Source organism: Hydractinia symbiolongicarpus, chromosome 12 (assembly GCF_029227915.1).
Source record: "Hydractinia symbiolongicarpus strain clone_291-10 chromosome 12, HSymV2.1, whole genome shotgun sequence".
In the NCBI taxonomy this organism is placed as follows: Eukaryota; Metazoa; Cnidaria; class Hydrozoa; order Anthoathecata; family Hydractiniidae; genus Hydractinia; species Hydractinia symbiolongicarpus.
In genome coordinates, this window is record NC_079886.1 from 19,520,400 (window position 1) to 19,540,835 (window position 20,436).

The 20,436-nt window shown below is 33.2% G+C and overlaps 2 protein-coding genes across 2 annotated transcripts; one reads left to right on the forward strand and one right to left on the reverse strand.

Annotated features, from left to right (window-relative positions):
* Window positions 1-1,823: 1,823 nt before the first annotated feature.
* Window positions 1,824-7,473, forward strand: LOC130621876 (all trans-polyprenyl-diphosphate synthase PDSS1-like). Its single transcript, XM_057437235.1, has 9 exons — window positions 1,824-2,103; window positions 2,182-2,263; window positions 2,853-2,983; window positions 3,537-3,790; window positions 4,039-4,148; window positions 4,616-4,696; window positions 5,178-5,291; window positions 6,106-6,186; window positions 7,037-7,473. Exons 1-9 carry the CDS (start codon window positions 1,916-1,918, stop codon window positions 7,175-7,177), a joined length of 1,182 nt encoding a protein of 393 aa, XP_057293218.1. The 5' UTR covers window positions 1,824-1,915; the 3' UTR covers window positions 7,178-7,473.
* Window positions 7,474-10,476: 3,003 nt separating this feature from the next.
* On the reverse strand, window positions 10,477-19,332 carry LOC130622659 (BRCA1-associated RING domain protein 1-like). The gene is made up of 14 exons (XM_057438147.1): window positions 18,891-19,332; window positions 17,925-17,981; window positions 17,009-17,154; window positions 16,702-16,928; window positions 15,054-15,657; window positions 14,440-14,558; window positions 14,082-14,162; window positions 13,194-13,369; window positions 12,706-12,781; window positions 12,078-12,179; window positions 11,907-11,970; window positions 11,321-11,425; window positions 11,101-11,219; window positions 10,477-10,952 (listed from the first exon to the last, which is right to left on the reverse strand). The coding sequence occupies exons 1-14, from the start codon at window positions 18,968-18,970 to the stop codon at window positions 10,527-10,529; spliced, it is 2,382 nt and encodes a 793-aa protein (XP_057294130.1). The 5' UTR covers window positions 18,971-19,332; the 3' UTR covers window positions 10,477-10,526.
* Window positions 19,333-20,436: the final 1,104 nt, after the last annotated feature.

Below are 20,436 nucleotides of genomic sequence, written 5' to 3' on the forward strand. Positions count from 1 at the left end.
TCTGCTGTATAAAAAAATTTGACAACAAATTAGGGTTGGTCGGGAGACTCTAAAACCTTATTCATGATGTCTATCTTTTTACCATGTTATCTTGTAAGCAACACATTCTGAAGGATATAACTAGCTAGATAGACATCTTCAAAAAATTTAAAGTTTATTTTACTAGAAAACTTGAGTTTGTGCTTTTATACCAAATAAATTATGGCTATCCAACATATGTACAGTACAGTCCAGATGTAAGTGTACGAGTACGCTTAAGTTTTACACCTTTTTCTCAGAGGTAGTAGTTCTTTATCTTTTGTCCTTATTGATACATGGAATCACAGTCTGGATATTTACTTGCGCATGCATCTAAGTGAATACGTAATGCCCGATGCATGTGCAGAAATGGAGGAAAAATGTAAACAAACTAAGCGGAAAAGTTACCTCCATTTCTGCGCGCTGGAAAAACACGGCACTATGATTGGGTGTATTATCTTGTGAAATCATTACCTTGCGTGTAATAAACAAAAGATTATTGAAGAAAAAATAACTTATTATAACTGTGCGTAACTATTGTTAAAAAGTGTAAACATAATTATTTCCAATAGCATATATAATTGCAAATGTTATCGACTCAACAATGTGACACGAAGAGCCATTGTTTAATAAAAGTTTTGTGTGGACTAGCGAGAAGGCACTGTTGGTTGCGCAGGGTAAATAAAACTTTTAAGCGATAGAAATAATTATATTTACAAAGATTAAAACTTAAATTTTGATAGAAAAGCTTCGTTAAATCATGTTTTAAAAATTTAAAAACGGTAACAAAAAAGCTTTTTTAGATCGCATTTTAAAAATTTAAAAACTAAGAACCACAATAGAAAGGCTTTGTTAGATTGCGTTTTAAAAGTTTAAACACAAAGAGCAATGATAGAAATGCTTTTATTCTAGATCGTGTTATAAAAATTTAAGAATAAAGAACGGCAATAGAAAAGCTTCATTAGGTCATTTTTTAAAAGATCAGGAACAAAAAGCAGCGATAGAATTGCTTTTTTAGATCGCATCACAAAAAGAAAATGTTCTTACAATGAGTGTTTTGATTTATCAAGAACGTCAAAATTAAAGTTAATTTGTTTTCAAAATCTTATCATGAAGGAAAAGTCTCAAATGTAGGTTTTTTTATTTGCGTTGTTAAACCTTGCTTTTTATAAAAAGAACTTTTAAAAGTTTTGCATGGTAAAAATATGAAAAAAAAAGTATTAAAGAAAATCTTTAAAAAACTGATCTACAAACGTGTATATCAGTTTTTATCACAACACTGAATTTTGTACTTTCAACAATTTGGATTCAGACAAAAACACTCCACTGCACAAGCTCTTCAAAATATATGCCAAAAAATAATGGATGCCCTTGATAATGGCCAGTTTGCTTGTGGTGTTTTTGTTGATCTCCAGAAGGCTTTTGACACTGTTGATCACGAAATTCTCCTGAAAAAACTTTTTCATTATGGTATCAGAGGAACTCCTCTTAATCTGTTTCATTCTTATTTATCTAGCAGACAACAATTTGTATCAATTAATGGAACTGAATCTGAGTACAAACTTATTAGACATGGTGTACCACAAGGATGTGTTTTAGGCCCTCTTCTCTTTCTTATTTATATAAATGATTTAAATTGTGCCATAAAATTTTCCACGGTTCATCACTTTGCTGATGATACCAACCTAATATGTTTTGATAAGTCTTTAAAATCTCTTTCTAAAAGAATCAACATGGATCTAAAATTATCTCGAACACTTTAAAATCCATTAAAATAATAAAGTGCATAGATAGAAATATATTTGGTGTTTTAAATTTAAAGATGGAGGCCATGAAATGTACAAATAATTTTAAAGCACTATCTTCATAGTCTCTGTTCATATTTCCTGACAAAAAGATGTTCATGTTTTTATTTACACACTGTCAATTTTCTGTTTTAGCAATTATTATAAAAATGTTTAATATAGGTTGTGAGTGTGTCATGGCGCAATCGAAACATAAATTTTTATCCCATTTATATTTAAAAACACTATTTCAACCTACCATTTATCAAATCACGCAACAATACAGATGTCAACAAAACAGGTATCATTCATTTTAGTCTTCAAAATTTATCTTGGTGTGTTTTTAAGACAGTTTTTAAAATTATATGTTTTGTTGTAGTGTGAAAAATATTCAAGAAAAATCTGATCCAGTAGTTCTGACGAAAAATGATTTAGCCTCTCTACACCAAGACATAAAGAAGGTATGGCATTTTTATTTAAAATGGTCAATAGAGAAAAGAAATTGTTTGCAGAAGTAAATTTTATCAATTTGATGGTTTTTGTAAAATTTGCCGAAGATTTTTTTGCCTGCAAAAGTTAAGGTCAGTCCTGATCCACAATTTTGCTTTAAAGTAAATCTGTTTCATAAAATTAAAATAAATTGATTTTCATCAATTTTCCTACATTGCTTAAAATTGGTAAACTAGTGCTTGACGTAGACAATTTATATTTTGCACGCTCCCATACCCAAAAAATAGTAAATTAAAAGAGAGAATAACTTGTGTTTAAGTTTTGTCTAACTTAAATATTTGTCAATGTGTTTAACATTGACAAATATTTACTGACACGAATCAAGAACTTTTGTTAACCTGTTGGCATCTGCTCTGGCAAGTGGCAAGTGCAGACTTGAATTTAAAAAGGCTGATTTTACTTTCTTTTTACTCTTGCCTTAGTGTGATTTTGAGGTATGCTTAGATTGTGTGAGCCTGGTAATGCTTACAAATGGGATGTCAAAATTAAAAAATGTTTAAATTCACCATAACTCTGCAATTCATACACCACATTTTCTAGGAACTGTCAACCAGGTTGGGAGTCCTAAGTGACTGCTGTCATTATTATTTCGATGAACAAGGCAAGTTGTTTCGACCAATGGCTGTAACATTGGTAGGGAGAGCTTGTAATGCACATCTTCGAAAAAATAGGTAGGTGAGAAACATTTTCAAGGGGCAAGTAAACGATAAGATAATAATAGGTAAACGAGGATCAAGAATAAGTAGGGTGGAATTTTTCTGTATATGCCGTAGTTAATTTTTTCAACTTGTATTCCATATACGAATAAAAGGCAACTTTCAAATAATGTTTTTGCCTCTTGGTTTGATTATGTATGTAGGTTGATTATATATGGGACCCATATATTCCACCCTTTTTGTTAAAAAGTTTAAACAATCCTGTATGTAAATCTTTATGATTCGAGCCTCCATGATTCGAACCTCCATATTTAAATCTCTATTATATGAACCACCATTATTTGTACAGCTTCATTATTCTGACGTTTTTTTTACACCTTTTTACATTTTACATTCAAGAGAATAAATGAGTATACAGCGTCAGTCGTGTATTTTATTAATTTATAATATCTTGTCAAATATTCTATAATTGGAAGTCTATAATTCGAAAGAGTTTTCCTAAACGTTTGAATACAGAGAGCCTACTGTATATTACAAATCAAAGAATCAAGCTTTTCTTTTTTTTCAGCTCTTTGTTACAAAGTCAAAAGCGCATGGCAATGATTGCAGAAATGATTCACACTGCCAGCCTACTACATGATGACGTCATTGATGATGCTACCACAAGACGAAATAAACCCTCAGTGAACCACGTGTTTAGTCAGAAACAAGCCATATTAGCAGGCGATTTTATACTGTCCAGAGCTTCAATCCTTCTCGCACAGCTTGGAAACACCAAGGCTGTGGAATATTTTGCGCACATCATAGATAATCTTGTCAAAGGTGTGGTTTTTATATTATTGAACATAAATGAATACATAGCATGTTTTGGTGCATAAATTTTAACACAACCTCATCAGAAGTTTAAATTCCACAAACTTTGTAATGGACAAGTTGGTATACAGATGCTGGCGCATTTATCCAATTTTTGCAAATTTTGCGATGATTAGTACCTGTGAAAATTATTAGGGAAAAATATAAGGTAAGCTCCTTAACAATTTCAGAGCAGTGTCTTCTTGATTGTATCCTAGGTGAATTGATGCAGCTAGTTGCAAAGGATGATATCAATGAACGCTTTAACCACTACTTATCTAAAACGTTTCGCAAAACTGCTTCATTAGTTGCGTATAGCTGTAAATCCGTAAGTTGTTTTTGTCATAGCTGTTGATGTGGAATTTTTGGACCAAATTCTGTACGTTGTGGATAAACTTTTGCAAAATTCTTTCTGATATGCTGGATTGGATTATTCCCACGTGATTAAAAAAATTAAATAATTTCACCGCAATACTAAAACGGTTTCGTGTAATGAACAAAAGCATCGAAACATAATGGCGATATAAAAGATAAACAAACGCTTATGTATTGGTTTACAACTGTAGTTCTTTCTGCCTGTACACATATTCCAGAATTATACCTACCCACAACGTGTGAACATGGTCTTGCATATTATGTCGAGGAGTATTTTTTTATATTGTGAATTAAAAGGTGGTTTATCAAAACCTCAGAGATTTATGGTACAGTTACTCTGCTACAAAACCAACATCTAATGGGATTCAATTTTTGGTTAGAAGTTAGATCAACACAGTGTGTTTATGTTTTCTTATATAGGTTGCACTTATGGGTGGCGGCGATGAAACACTTCAACAAACAGCGTTTGATTATGGTAAAAATATAGGCATAGCTTTTCAGGTAAAATTATTTTAAATTTAAGGAAAACAATTGCCAAACACAATTGCAGCGTTCGAAAATGACTTAAATAACTATTTTTCTCTTACGATACCGTATGTTCACTTTGGTGCTATACCTTCTTAAATTATAAAATATCAACGCTTTGGCCACTCCGTTTTTTTAAAGTCAAAAACATCATGTATTAAAGGTCAAAAGTTTTCGCAGTAAAAAAAAAATTCGTGCTTCCGCAGAGTTCTAGAGAATGTCGATATTAAATGGTTAAAAATCTAATATTGTACAAAATATTACTTTTTTTAACTTTAGTAAAGTTTAATTTTTTGTGATCTACGTAAAAATCCCCGCGTGAGAAATAATATTAGTAAATATGGGTTTTTTTTCGGAAAGGGGAGAAGAAGAGCTTATTTTGTGTTTTTTACAGTATCTACCTTGATATTTGTCTTCAATGTGATTATGTTGTCATTGTTTTTGTTTTCTGTTTCAGTTGGTTGACGATGCTTTGGATTTTGTATCAACATCAGAAACAATGGGAAAATTGACAGGCGTTGATTTGAATCTTGGTTTGGCGACAGCTCCTGTGTTATTCGCAGCAGAAAAGGTAAGGGGGGAGTAATAGACACCAAGTAAAGAACAACATCAAAGAAGTCGTGAAATTCGAACAATTTTTTTGTTCTTGATTTCAAGGGTGGGTGGGATGGGTAGCTGCTGTGTTATTCGCAGCAGAAAAGGTAAGGGGGGAGTAATAGACACCAAGTAAAGAACAACATAAAGGAAGTCATAAAATTCAAACAATTTTTTTGTTCTTGATTGCAAGGGTGGGTGGGATGGGTAGGTAAGTAAATCCTACTCAACGCCTAAAGGGTCGGAGGAATAATGAAATGAGGTGTTAATATAGGGTAGTGGTTATTGAGTTAGAAAATTTGTGATCCAGGGTGCTAGCTAGAAAGGCCTTGAGACCTAGTCCGGAATTTTCTTTAAAGTCTTCTACAGAACGAACGCTGTCTGGAAAAAAAATTCTATTTTCTCTGGTCACAGATACCTAAAACAACCCTCCTGGGAATAAGTTCATGTAATATTGAATAAAGATTTAAAATCATTAAATTCAAACATTTATGTGCAATAATTATTCTTCACTATATACTTTGTCATGAAGGTTTTGCGAAACAACTACATCAGTAGATATATAAATATATAACAGGGGAAATTTAGAACCTTATAAATAATAGATGCTGAATTGAGAAGTGAACTAGTGGGAGGCATTTGTCTATCTAACGGACAAAAATAATTGCAACTTAACACCTTTTGATCTTAGTCAGTGGTGGTATTTGTCAAAAAAGAACACAAGACGTTTTGACTGGAAAATCTGTATTATGTTTTCATGTTTATAATATTTTTTCTGATAATTTTTTTAGTATCCAGACTTACATGTTCTAATTGGTCGTCGATTTAACAACAAAGGAGATGTCGAGCTTGCTTTTCAATACGTACAAAAGGTAGGTGTGACCACAGCCTGAAAAATTATTTTCATTTTAGAAATACCGGTTATGTCGTTAGGTTCTGTTTTGTGAACTGTTTTTTTGAAAGTAAAGAAAATTCATGAATTTATTTGCGCGATCGAAAATTTAGATATGGGTGATTTCGTTTCTGAAACTCTCTATGATTTTGCGTTGAATAAGCCCCAATGGAGATCGTTTATGGATAAATTTAAACTCGACCAGTGAAATTTTTAGTCAAGCTCATCACAGTTAATGAAATTATACCTCCATGATGAAATCCAGAAAACATTAAAACAGCTAAAAGAAGTCAGCTGCAGCATGGAAGTTTTTTTTGTGAAACTACATGTTTTTTTATAAGCAATTGAAGTTCCTAAATTAGACTTGAGGATGCTTATGAAAAATACATTTTCAGGCTCAAAATATGCTTAGGTTACGCCTAATCGCAAAAAGATTTATTGGAATATGCGTATGAAAAACACATGATCATGCTCAAAATATGCTTATTTGAAAGAAAAAATGTTGCATTTAAATTTTGAGCATCAGTAATTACAACTTAAATGCCTACTACATATTGGTTAATTAAGACATAAGGAATAAAAAGAAAAACTACTCACGAAACAAAAAGTACAAAAATTCACAACATTTTCTTAGGCTTTACATAATGCTTAGCATATGTTTGAAAAATGACCAAATTTAAGCCTACGGATGATTATAAATGTCATGCTTATAAAAAAGATTAGTTATTAAGGGCAAGCTTTATTTAATTCCAAAAAGTTGATTGTTGGCACAAGTTGATAAAGAGCTATCAAAATAAAGCTCTCTGAATTTATGTCTTGATATTTTTCAGAGTGACGCTATCAAGGAAACGTTCATACTAGCTAAACAGTACGCCAACCAAGCTGCAAAAACTATAAACACATTACAAGACTCTGTTGAAAAGGAAGCGCTGGTTAATCTTACAAAATCAATTGTCGAACGTGCGAGGTAGCGAAGGCGAGAATAGTTTTTGTAGTAAATTTTTTATGAAATTTTTGGTTTTGAATAATTGTGAATATAGTTTGTCTTTGGGTAACGTTCACAGCTAGTGTCTGCATCATCGTAAGGACTTTATATAGTCTGCATGTGCGTAATCTTTCATCGAAACGGCTTTGTCTGAGTTAACTTCAAAACGCTGAATAAGCAGTGGTATTCATGCAACTTATCGATATATGTAGGATAATTTGTAAATGTTTCTTATCATATTCATAGGGCCATGTTTGAAGAATATACTTCTGTTTACAAAAATTGTCTCGATTATCTTGTGTTAGTTGTATTTTAATCACACCACTGTTAAAAGTAACCAAGGCAGTAACGATGCAATAATTTTTTAACAACACGCTAGATATATTCACATTCTTCTAGATTTCTCAGCGCACCGAATGTTTCGTCTGCTTGAAATATAGATTTTCGCGCCAAAAATTTTCTGGTGTTTGGCAATTTACTCGCAGTCTCAACTGGTGGAAGAAGATTTTTTAAGTTATCTTGCGGATATTTCTTCGTTGTTTCTTCTTCACTACCATGGTGCGGATTATTGTGAAAAAAGCACACGATATCTGCTAATATTAATACGATAAGCACGACCAAAACCACGTAATCTTGCGTTTCCATCGCGAGTTTGTTTCGGTATCAGAAGCAGAGAATTTTTTTTGAAATCAATATTCATTGAATAGATTAATTGCTCTCTTAAATATATCCATCTACTAAGATGGAAAATCAAAAACAATATTTTATTGATACGTTTAGGCTTTTTACTGTAGCGTTAAGCTTTCGCAAAACTGTTTTGCTCTCCTTCGCACGTGTTTTCATGTGCACGATAAACACTACGTTCTTTCAGTTTCTTTTGTACACAAATTAGGAAATTATTTTTACGTAATAAATTATTTAAAGCTACCAGATTCGTTCCCAACTCACATGGGTCGTTTTATGTTGCTGTTGTTGAGAAGGATACTAGGTATGAGCTTGTTATAACAGGTGTGGCACGTGACTACTTGCTATTTTGTGATTACGTTTGCAACGATGTTGATAAACATTGGAAATATAATCCATTAGGAGCATCTGTTTTGGAGTGTCAAAAAAAACTCCCAAATTTAAAGAAAATTTTGATCGTTTCGCGAAACACATAACATCTTATTGAAAATAAGCAGACTTTATTAAGATTTTTTATTAATGTGACGTTAACAAAAACCAACTACGCTTAAATTAAAAACTAACAAGAATATATCGCAGTTGCTTTTTCGACCAAAAAAAAAAAGATTCGTTTGTTCTCTATGGAATCGGTTGGTGTGACACTCACTCATGCACACATGCACGATGCACGGCTTTTTTTAGATTTTTTAGAAACTACAATTTAAGATTACTAGTCGTTAGGCCGTGGAAAAATCCACGGGTTCGCCCGTCCTTTTTATACTGCATTGCGTGCGTCTCGCTATTTGCGCAGCTAAGCTACCATTTTGCGTGACGGACAGACGTATGCGGGTATTTTAATATAGATTATTTCAGAGAATGGCTGTTTACAGAATCGCCAACCAAAGTCGGCAGGCTGCTGATGATTAACCTCGGCAAACGAGTAGACCTGGCAGAGAACGTACCAAAACAATGCACCAAGGTAGGGGGTGGGAGGTAGTTAGAAAGTATGATCACTCCGAACGCCAGAGAGGGAGGGGTCATGTACAAACGAACAAATTGAACAGAGATTTCCGACAAACTAGTACTTTAGAAGAAGCACTTTCGACCAAATATTCTCTATTTAAGACCTTCCTTTTTTTCCATTTGGTATACCCTCTTTTCGTATAACGAAACGCAATCCCAGGGCTTAAGCCATAATTTAAAATAAAAAGAAGTCCTGGAAATGAGATTGAGTTACAATTTCTTAATAGATTTCCAGAATACTTAGTAGAATGGCGATTTTAGCATTGCATGAGTGAGATCCCAAACCTCGTTTACAGGGCGCAATTTCCTTTTATGTGGTTGGACAGTTATCCCACGGTACAATGGAGCCTGGGAACGAGAATTTGACATTTTCAGTACACTTAAATTAGTTTTAGAAAATATATTACTAATATAGAAATTTACTATAGCCTTGCTTTTTACAGAAAAAGAATAGAATATTTTTTTTATCGACGCTTGAGTTTTTTTTACTCATTTTTTGTGCTCTTCCGAAGATTGCAAAATTAAAGGGGAACTCATGCAAAAAAGAAAGTAGAAAAACAAAACAAAGATTTTAAAAATTAAATTTATTTTTTCCAAAACTTGACTAGCCAATTTACTACCACAGCAATTCTAATTTATAAAAGAACTCTCGATACATTTAACTGGGACGTAATTTAGCCTCGACGTTTTCAGGTTGCCACTCTTTTTTATAGTCACGATTTTTACGCATTTTGAAATAAAAAACATGTCACAAACCCTAACGAAAACTGAAGAGATTTGAGATAGAAGACAACTTTCGGAGAAGATTTCAGGAGGCTGCTTCGTTCTATAAATTAGGATAGTTTAAACTAGTCTTTAAAAAACGTTTATTTTTAAGTACTTTTTACACCGGCGCATTATATAAATTAAAGCAACACCATAACCTGAAATCAGTAAAAATGTTATACCTTAATGTTAGGCAAAATTAGATCGTGTTAAAAAGCGCTACACACTTCTACGCATGCGCAACATCAGCTGGTCAAGGCGATTCAAATTTTATTTTTATTTAGCTTATTCATTGAGAAGAAAAAAATGATGGGTGTTTTTATTGTTTTCTTAAAAAAGCAGCAATTTCGTCCCCGGGGCTTCTTTTTGGCTTTCTGATATGTGGCTGCGCCCCAGCACGCATACCCAGAAGGGGAAAAGGAGGCACTGGGGACGAAATTGAACCTAGCAGACAAACAAAAATTAAGTTTCGGCTTATGCGAATTTAGTTTCGGATAAATCCAGCTTTAAATTCTATGCAAAGTATTTAGGAGAGTGCAAGGAAATTCGATTAAATTTTTATTATTCGCTCTAATGATGCACAAGAAAAATCGTATTGCAACTCGCTAATACAATTAACCAACCAAGCAAAAACATAACAAATATGATTGGATTTCAGAATTAAAGTCTGATATATTTGAAGCAGGAGATTGCTGATATAGGGTTAATTTTTGGTCCATTCGCGAGTTGGAAGCCTTAAAAATAAGCTTAATTAGCTTTATCCGGGAAAGATTCGAAAAAACGGAAGATTTTGTGCCCTGAAAGCATTTTTTTCAAGTCAAAAAAGAAACACACTTTTGTTACCCAAATCCAATTTATTACAATGAAAAAATAATAATAAAACACTACACTTGACTAGACTTCAGTCCCACCTTTGTATCATGTTCATCTCTCACATCAACTATTTGAAATGAAGAGATGCAATCCAGCAACCACGATACAGGTGCCGTACATAGTACCGGACTACTGACTTTCTTGTGAGTTGGAGATTTCTTCGGATCGTATATTATGTACTCTGCACAGCAAGTTTGCGCAGATGTCTCCATCGCGTGGTATATAACCTTAGGTTTATAATGTTTTGGTAGAAGATTGAGCTTACTAACAGCGGGCGAGAGCGGAGTTATTAACGGGTCAATGTCGCTTGTTTTCGGTTCCCTCATAAGAATTTTCCCGCCACCAATTTTCGTTAATTGTACAAGGGATTCTTTCGGTAGAGAGTTGTCAAACAAACCAGAGAAATAAAACGAACAACCGTCAAACAATTTTGGTTGCTAAACAGAGCATAATAATGTGTTAGATTAATGTAGCATGAGAATCTTTATACTTTGAACGAAATCAACCGACCGACTGACCGACCGACCGAACGAACGAACGAACGAACGAACGACTGACCGAAAGTAACAACACAAACATACGTACTTTCTTGTAAGCATTTATGCGCGACTTTCGAGGAGCATCCGAAGACGTATCTGAGGTACCTTTTAGTTCATATTCGATCTCAGAAATCCATTCTTTTGTAGACATACATGCTTGTGCCCCTAGAATAAATAAAATCTACAAAAGTCAGTTCATGAAAATATCAAGAAAATCCCTTACAATAAGGCACAATACATTAGCATGTAGGGTACAAAGATCTTACATTCAAAGGAGACAAGCCATTTTCCTGTTAACAAGCCGAACAAGTACTTCAGTGTCCGCGCCTTCGGCAAGCCATGCTCATTAACACCACATATCACGTGACTAACTAAAAAGATACGTCTGTTGTTTGTATTATACTGCGATATTTTGTAACGCATTAGCACTCATGCCGTTAGCCTTATCCATGTCGCGGGGGAATAGTGACGAGTGACCCACTTGTCGGGGAAATTATAAACATAATGGCTGCTTATCAGTGGAAAATAGATAAATATACGACAGTTTCACTGCTGACTTTATTCGCGTCACATAACAAAGTTTTGTTAGAAAGAACACAAGAAATAGTAGTTAGATTGCTGTGTCTGTCCACCTAGTGTTTAAAAAACTTGATGCTAAAGATGCAGAGTAAAAACTGATGAAACGTTACCCGGAAAGTCACAGCCTAATAGCGTTACGTGAATAAAGCTAATTACATCGCAGCTATCGCGATGGCGTCATAGCCACCTATAGATCTATATAATAGGTCGAGAGGTGGAAATATATTAAAAAATAAAACATTAGGATTTAAGTCAAAATCATTTTTCATCTACCTGTCTCATCAAATTCAGACACTTCTGTACCACCAATATCTTGACACCATTTCTTTACTTGTTGCTAAAAATAAAAAAACAAATCAAATCAAAAATGATTGAAAAAATTTAGTGGAAAATACGTTGACATAGATATAACAAAGAGCTAAATGCGACATAACAAAAGCCTACCTTTTCAACATTACTAAGATTGGTTGTAAGAAATATTTTTGGTTTATTACTCGAGGCCTCGTCATAAATTGTGACGTCACATGCACTTGTTTCCAGCTGTAGCTACAACAAGAAAACTGCAACATATAACTCTCTTTTTCTATTTCTCTTAGTAAAAAAAGTCTGTATCTCCATATGTTTTACCAAGTCTTGTATTCCCACGAAATCGATTTGATAGTTAAATGTTTTTTCACGCTTCCTTGTTATCAAAACCAACGCGCAATTTTAGGAATTAATTTTGCAGCAAAGTCTTTTGACAAATTTTCGCATGAAAAAACTTTCGCTTATTCAAGTGTTTCATATACTTCGCTTAAGTAAAATATCGCGGTTCGCAATTTCAACTCCAACAAATCATATTTTGACTATTAGTTGAATTTTTTTCGCGGAAATAAATTTTCGCGGTTAAGCAAAGGTTAAAATATTCAAATAACGTCGCCAGTGAATTCAACTTTTCCACAGCACAAAAAACCTCTCACCCGGCGGTGTTTTGTAATGCGCTACCTAAAAACTAGCGGAAAATGCAGTCCATTCAAAAAAGTCTTTAACATCAGCTTTAAAATTAACACAAACAGAGAGAATAAGAACACACCATATCAATCTCTTTAAATAAGTTTTTCATCTCACTTGATGTAGCGTAATCAATCGGTAGTAAACCCGCGCGGTTTCTGAAACAAATAATAATAGGTTACCGTACTTATACAAGGGATACTCGAAATTTTAATATTCATTGCTTATTTTAAGAAAAAAATAGTTACTGGAAAGAATTCAAAATAACTGTCTTGTTTTTATTACCCAACAGAGTTCGCCACAAGTTTTTTGTTTCAGGTGGAAATCAAAAAAAAAAAATTCGCCGCCGAATTCGCCCACAAATTCGCTTCGTGTAAATCCCCCTTAAAGCTTCCAAGAAGTGGTTACAGATCAAAGAAGCAGTTTAGAGATGTAAATTAGCATTATAAACAGGATTTTCAACGTGATTTAAAAAAAAACAGTTCCAGCTAAAACATTTTTCTGTCAAAGAAGGAAATGTTGTAAAAATTGAAAAGAGACACTTTTAGCTGAAATCACACTAATATTTACCTAATATTGACTGGTGCACCCCTCTGAAGTAATAATTTGACAACATTCACATGTTTATTTGATGTAGCATCGTGAAGTGGTGTGTCGTTATCCTCCCCTGCCACTATGTCTATGATAGCACCATGATCTAGTAGCAGTTCAACAATTTCTTCTCGACCATGGTTGCAAGCTTCATGCTAGAAATACAAAAAACAACCGGTAAATAAAACCTTAGTGAATAATTAGACGCATTTGCTTTTATACAAATTTTTTTTTCTCTGGAAAAACTTTGTGTCCACTGAAAGCAATACGACTCACCACTTTTTTAAGGCTTCTTTAAAGCTTAAAAAGCATTCGTGGCCACACGTCCCTGTGTATAAACGTCGCAGTGCGAGTAATAACGCTTAAATGATAAGTGGCCTTTCGTGGACACGAACTAATGTTTGTCACTAATCTCTATCGCTTTTTTAAAGTTTTATTTTTAAGAATTCTGTCTATTTTAAAGGAAAAAAAAATCAGGTCCAAATTTTTGAAAAAAAGGCCATGTCTATGACTGCAGAAATTAATTTAAAATAATGATCGACGACATTTAAAAAGCATTCAGAAATGAAGGTAAGTTATTCCTATTTGTGCTCTAAACAATTTCAATGGACCAGGATAGCTCAAATTATAGTAACAGGCTCTTCTTTAAAAGGATATGACTTACCTCTATTTGGTAAACACCAATGCTTAACAAAACACAGGTAGAATAGATTCAGTTGGAAAAAAATGCCATGTCAATTTTACAAAACCTTTTAAATGTCACTCAGCAAATGGGCAAGCACTGGCAAGAAAAATTTGTAAAAATTGATGAGCATTGCTAAATATCCCATTATAAACGCAATTGTTTTTAATCTTTTTAATACATACAAGGGGTGTCCATCCAGCATTATCTTTTGTGTTCGGTTCAGCTCCCAGTTGAAGCAGTTCCTTAGCTTTTTCATACTTTCCCTAGAAACAAAAACAAGTAATAAACGAAAATTGATCGGTTTTTGATTTCGTACAGTAAAATATAAAACCGGACGTCAGAATTAACGACCATACTTGCAGGGTCTTGACCAAAGCATTGTATTTTTACAGTACAATATCAAAACCGATCAATATCCGTTTTATTACATGACTACATCTGTAAACCAAACAGGATTTTTTTATACCAACCGGTTTTTTGTATCGCTTAATAAAAAGTTTACCAACAATAAAAGCTACCAAACAGTCAATAAAAGATTACCTTTATACATGCTGCATGTAAAGGCGTTTCACCTTTAGTGTTTCGTTTTTCCAAATTCTTTACTTGCTTTTTCTTTCCAAGATTATTGGGCTTTTCAATTTTCTTGTCTGTTTCCGTCTCTGAGGTTAAAAAAGTCATCTTTAACCATATGGGGGATATTGGATTTATAACAATCAAATCACAAAAGACCCTTAATTACAAAGACTACTAAAAAACGTGTCTGTATGATTCTACAAGTCAACTCCAACATTAGGTTAATTTATACACAATATATATATGTACCTTAAGGGAATTAATTTTAGCGAATTTTGCTAATTTTCATTTTCGCAAAAATTTACTTCTCGCGAAAATTATTGAGTAACTTGCTATTCGCAAAATTCGGGATAATTTACTTTCTTCAAGCTTGGAATTTTTTTCCTCTCTTAAAGATTACCTTCAGCAATAATTACGTAAACTTCAACTCCAGTAAACTTTGTTATGTTTCCTGCATAACAACCCTTTAAAACACAAAATAAATTGAAAGTATGTTAAAAAATCCTGCTAGAATCCTTCTCCTAATTAGTTCTTGTGGAAACTTTAACAATAGTAACAGTAAAATATTAAAACACACAAACCAGGATGCTGTAAAGAACCACTAGCTTTTGAGTTTCGTCGCTGTTCAGGAAGGTTCAGTTTGACTTTTTTTCTCCTTCTTCCATGATTTGTAGCTTTCAAATTTGTATTTTTCTCCGATTGTTCTTTCTTTAGGCACTGTCCACTTGAAAAATCAAACACAGAAAACTCTCCATCAGGAGCTGCTGGTGCATCTGATACAGAAGGTTCTATTAATGTCAATATTTCTTTTTTGTTTGGAATGTCTTTACGATCAGTGTTAATTGAATGTTTTCTACCATACGTGAATTTTGGTTTCTTTAACATTCTTCTTGGATTCTGTTGAATACCCTTTTTTACTTCATTTTCAGTGAGAGCATTAGAGAATTGTGATTTTGGCGGACTAATAAAATTCTCTTGTATTTCTGTTTCCATTTCTCCCCCCTCAATGTTACGTGAAAACAATAGGGGTGCATGGATATCAGCTGTGTGTTTTTCATTTAAAGATTTCTTGCTGGGAACTTTGTCTTCATCAATGAAACATGTTTCCACCATTTCTTCTTTATCATTTTCTTCTTCATCATCCAATTCTAGATCTGATTGTTGATCTGGTTTTACGGGCCGCTCCTATTATTAAGAGTAAAGTTGAAATTACATCATAGTAAAATCAATACATTAGTTCAGCTTAAATAGTGAAAGAAAAACACACAGCTTTGTATACACTGAAAAGGTTATACCTTTGCACAAAATTTTGTACATTAAAAATGTATGTTAGGTTACAAAAATAAAGACATGAAAAACCCTGATTTTACTATTTTTTTGCTATTTGTGAGGGGAAATTTAACCCTATTCGGTCCGGGGTTTTCAAACATACTATGTCGGGGGGTGGGGGGATCCGCCCCCCTCAATAACTTTTCATAGGCACACTTATGGTATGACGAAATTTGTTGAAAATGCCACTATCTACTTAAAATTTAATTACTTTTGTTACAGAGCGAATTTTTGCATTCTGTTTGAAGTTTCTGAAAGCTAAATAAAAGTTATTTAACATATCTTCTGCTTTTTATGTGGATTGCATAAAAAAGTGCCAAATATTGCCCGGAAATCTGTTTTTTCCAATTTTCAGGTAAAATCCGACAAAATCAGGAAATCAGATTAATCACGTGTCCAAATAATGCAAAATGATTCTTCTTAATAAAACAAAGTTGTGTTGCAAGTTTCAAGTTCTAAAGATAATCCTAACAGGAGTTATTAAATTTTTCCCATTATAGGGGTAGTTTCGAGTAATGGCCAATATAAAAGCCTCTGAAAGGTATGGGACCTAAAAATATGGCATGCAGGTATCTAATAGATAAATATTGAAACTCAGTAAGTTTCATAGCCATATAACATAGTAATAAGGAGTTATAAAAAAAACCGTCAGGGGGAAGGGCGGAATCCTCCCCCCAAGGACCTAATAGGGTTAAAATTTGCTTGAAAATTAATACACGCCAAATTATTTTTTTGCTGCACTAAAATTAATACATTAATACTTGACAAGTAAGATATAGTTTGGGTTAGGTTAGACTGTTTTTTTTTACTGTACGAAAGGTAATAAGCTACTGGTTGTGACCAGTTTTGGTTAATAATTTTGCCGCTCTTTTTGATAAAGACAAAACTTTGAAGCAAAACCTTGTCTTCATCATTGTGTTTTAATTCCATTTCATCTGAAGATTTTGATGAAGCTTCTTCCATTGGTTGAAATTGATAAGTCTCACCACCTTGAGCATATTCTGTATTTTGTCCTTCACTTTCCTCCTGCTCTGCCTCTTCTTTAAATTGTCCTTTTTTTTCTTCTTCTTCTTTTTCTTCTCCTTCTGCATCCTTCTTTTCTGCTTCAACCACCTCAGTGCCACTGTCTGAAACACACACAAAATAACTCATAGCAAGGTATAATAAGGGCTCTCGATAGCTGACATAAAAACAAGCATCGACATACCATTGCAGTTGATTAAACCCTTCAGCTTGTTACAAATGCTAAGCACTTCTGGGATTTTTAAACTGATCTGCATGTGTTCTTTCCACAGCACTGCATCGCACTGGGGACATTTCAAAGCATTATTAACAAGCTGTAATGCACATTCCCTATGTAAAACAAAACATTATTATGAAGATATCACAAATCATTGGTGATCAATTTTTTTGACATAGGTTTTTCTTGTCTGATAGGTTTTGACAATGCAGGCTCTGTGTGTTGTAGACGATGTGAATCATAGTCAACTACATTAAGCAATATGCACATGAGTAATTAAAATTTGAGACTACCATCTGCAGTAATGAATAGTCATCATACATCATACAAACAGTTGGTATATTGAGTTTATTTGAATTTTAGTGAGCATAATTGAAACTACTGCAAATTTATACAAAAAGAGCCTTTTTAAATGTATCTACGTGTACATCAACAAAGGACAAATTTAGTAGTGTTTGTGTCATGAATACGAAAAAAAGGAAAGTAACAAAATCTATATAATTTTCTTTTTGTTTCCATTTTCCCCTCGAATAGGTAGCACTATCTAAGAAACAATTCTGAAACGTCTTAGGTGCTCAAATGAGCACTTTAGTACCCTTTGAAAAAGATTTTACAATCCTTCTCCCTTTTAATATACTCACCACAACATTAGTGAACTAGTTGAATGGCCCATAAAAAATCCACTTGATTAGGGTAGCAAACAATTATGGGTATACTTTAATGACGTCATGAACTGTAACCTGACAACACACAAAATTTTTTGTATTTTGTACAGAATCATGTGCCTTCAACAAAAATAATTATCAAGATACTGGAATTTAATGTTTTTTTGATGACATCATAAACCTGTTGATGCAGAAAAAACAAACAAATTTTTTCTCACTTGCAGAAGTAATGATTACATATATCAAATGAACATGGTTCTTTCAAGATGGATTTGCTATAAAACAAAGAAATTTAACAATAGTAAAATAGAAATGAAAATCAGTAAAGAAAGACAAATTAGTATGGCGATAATAATAAGTATATGTTTAGTAAGAGTTTACAGTTTAACATCCTTTAAAGTTTAACATTCTTTAAAATGCACCCTCTTATGGTTGGCTCTTCCTCCACACAAACTGTAACTGTTACATTTCCCCCACAGATATACATTGCTCTAACTTGCTTGCCTGACACATAAGTGAATTCACAGTCAGTAGATGGCTTCCAATAGGCTTTAATGCGTGTTTAAGTGGAAACCCAAACCTGAAACCTTATCATAAAAAACCAAAGGTGCTATTATTGCACCATCTATGACCATAGACATTAGACAATCTGTATTTCTTTTATCCTTATCCAATGTGTTTTGCACAGAAAAATACAATATATACATTTTTTCCAATTTTGTAAAATAAGAGAAGGCATAATTTTTATCTCCATATGACCAGTATTTCAATGCATTGCTATGCAAGAAGGTAGATTTACTATCTACTAGTTTTATTATTGGTGACATGGATAATCAAACCTTGATTTTTCATGAATTTGAAATTGTTACACTCGCTTAAATTCAGTATTGAAGGATGTGCATAATATTTGAGAAGCTTGCCACTGTATATGCAATTCACAAAAGCCTGTGCATTTATCAGATGTAATTGCATGCTACTGTACCGCCTTTAGTTGTTTTAGGTCAGTTAACCAAGAGCTTGATAGTTAAACAATCAAATGCTGGCAAATGTCAACATCCATCACCGTTTTAGGTCGGCAATGATGAATGCTTTATTTATCTAATGAATGAACAAATGAATAAATAAATTATTTGACAGATGCATAACTATCTGCCAGATACAAAAATTGTAAAAAATAATTTTACCACGATACACATTTAAAAAGTGACACCAGCTTTTCCAGGGCTTCTTTTGTATTTGACCAATCAACTATAACATCATTCATATTTTTCTTAAAGTATTTTTTTTTATCTAAAATGCATATTAAAAGTCATGATATAAAAATATATATTGTGAACATTAAAAAACATTTCTTGAGGGCTTTAGGGTAGATGTTCTTAGAATAAAGGTTTTAGCTTGGTAAGATATAAGTTAGAAAGGTAGAACAATTAGAGTTGTCACACTTGATTTGAGAAATTTTAATGTGAATTCTCAACCATTTGTAAGAAACGCAAGAAGATTTTAAAGGTACTTCCCTGAATGAAGAACAAAATATTGCTTTGGAAATGTAGCATTACTATGTATTTTGAAAAAAAAAACATAGAGCAGGTTGTAAAGTTAAAATTTCAAAAAGACGTGTCAACCCTGAATTAGGATGACCAGCTTCAGGCCATGAAATTTGGGTGTACCAATTGTTCTGTTACCCCATTGTTACCCTAACTTTTAAATAAGCTGAACGATTTTCCAAGAGTATTAATATTTCATAAATACATTGTGATTTACTTGTAACAGTCAGTTTTCCCAGAAAGAATATAAAAATTTTGTTTCACAAGACTTCACTTGTGTGCTGAGTTTATGCTCCCGTGTTTGTTATTAATAGTAATTCAGAATTTTTAAACCTTTTATTTTAAACTTTTTATAACAGGCATCTATTGCAATTTCTTAGCAGACATGTCTAAAATCTCTTTGTTAACGTTTACGTTGTTAACTTTGAGTTCTGTAGCATTTAATTGCTCATTTTGAGCTTTGTAGACCCAATTAGGGTCTGAGCTCTACCAGACAACTTCCTCCTGTATGCAATGACCCATACAGTGTGCCATCTCCGCCTTTCCCTCACATCACTGCATATTGTTAGTGTGCATGTACAACTTTGTTACTAGACCTCTTGTATTGATTAATTTATATGATAAAAAATGCTGTTTAATCAATTAAATGTAAAAAATATATATAAAATTAATGAGCGAAAAAATGGAATAACCACTGGGAACAAGACAAGTAACTTCTTCTCCATATCGTATTTTTCACTCTTCACAGCTTGTTGTTGAATGATGACAAAATAGGAGCAGTTTTTAGTAGATCCTAATAATATTCCATATCATCTGCCTACCCTTAAATTAACAGGTCAAAAGGACCTGAACCAAACATATTTGTGATAATGGCCTCCTACCATGACGCAGAACAAAAAAAGAGTTCTTAAAAAAAGGGTATGGGGGGTCCACCATCTGGGACAAAATAGGGTTAAAGAACAAGAAATTTGAGCGCTATGTAAGTGGGCAGTACAGGATCTTTCCCTGATCAGGTGACTCTTTCCTAATCAGACTTACCTAAACCGGGTGAGTTATTTTCTTTCTTGCGTTCAAAAAGGGTAAGCTATGGGCCAAAAATGCAAAATAATTTTTGTTTACATGAAATCATAAACTAATTATGTATGTACTGATCACCAATTAAAAAAATCACCATGTGGTTCTAGCG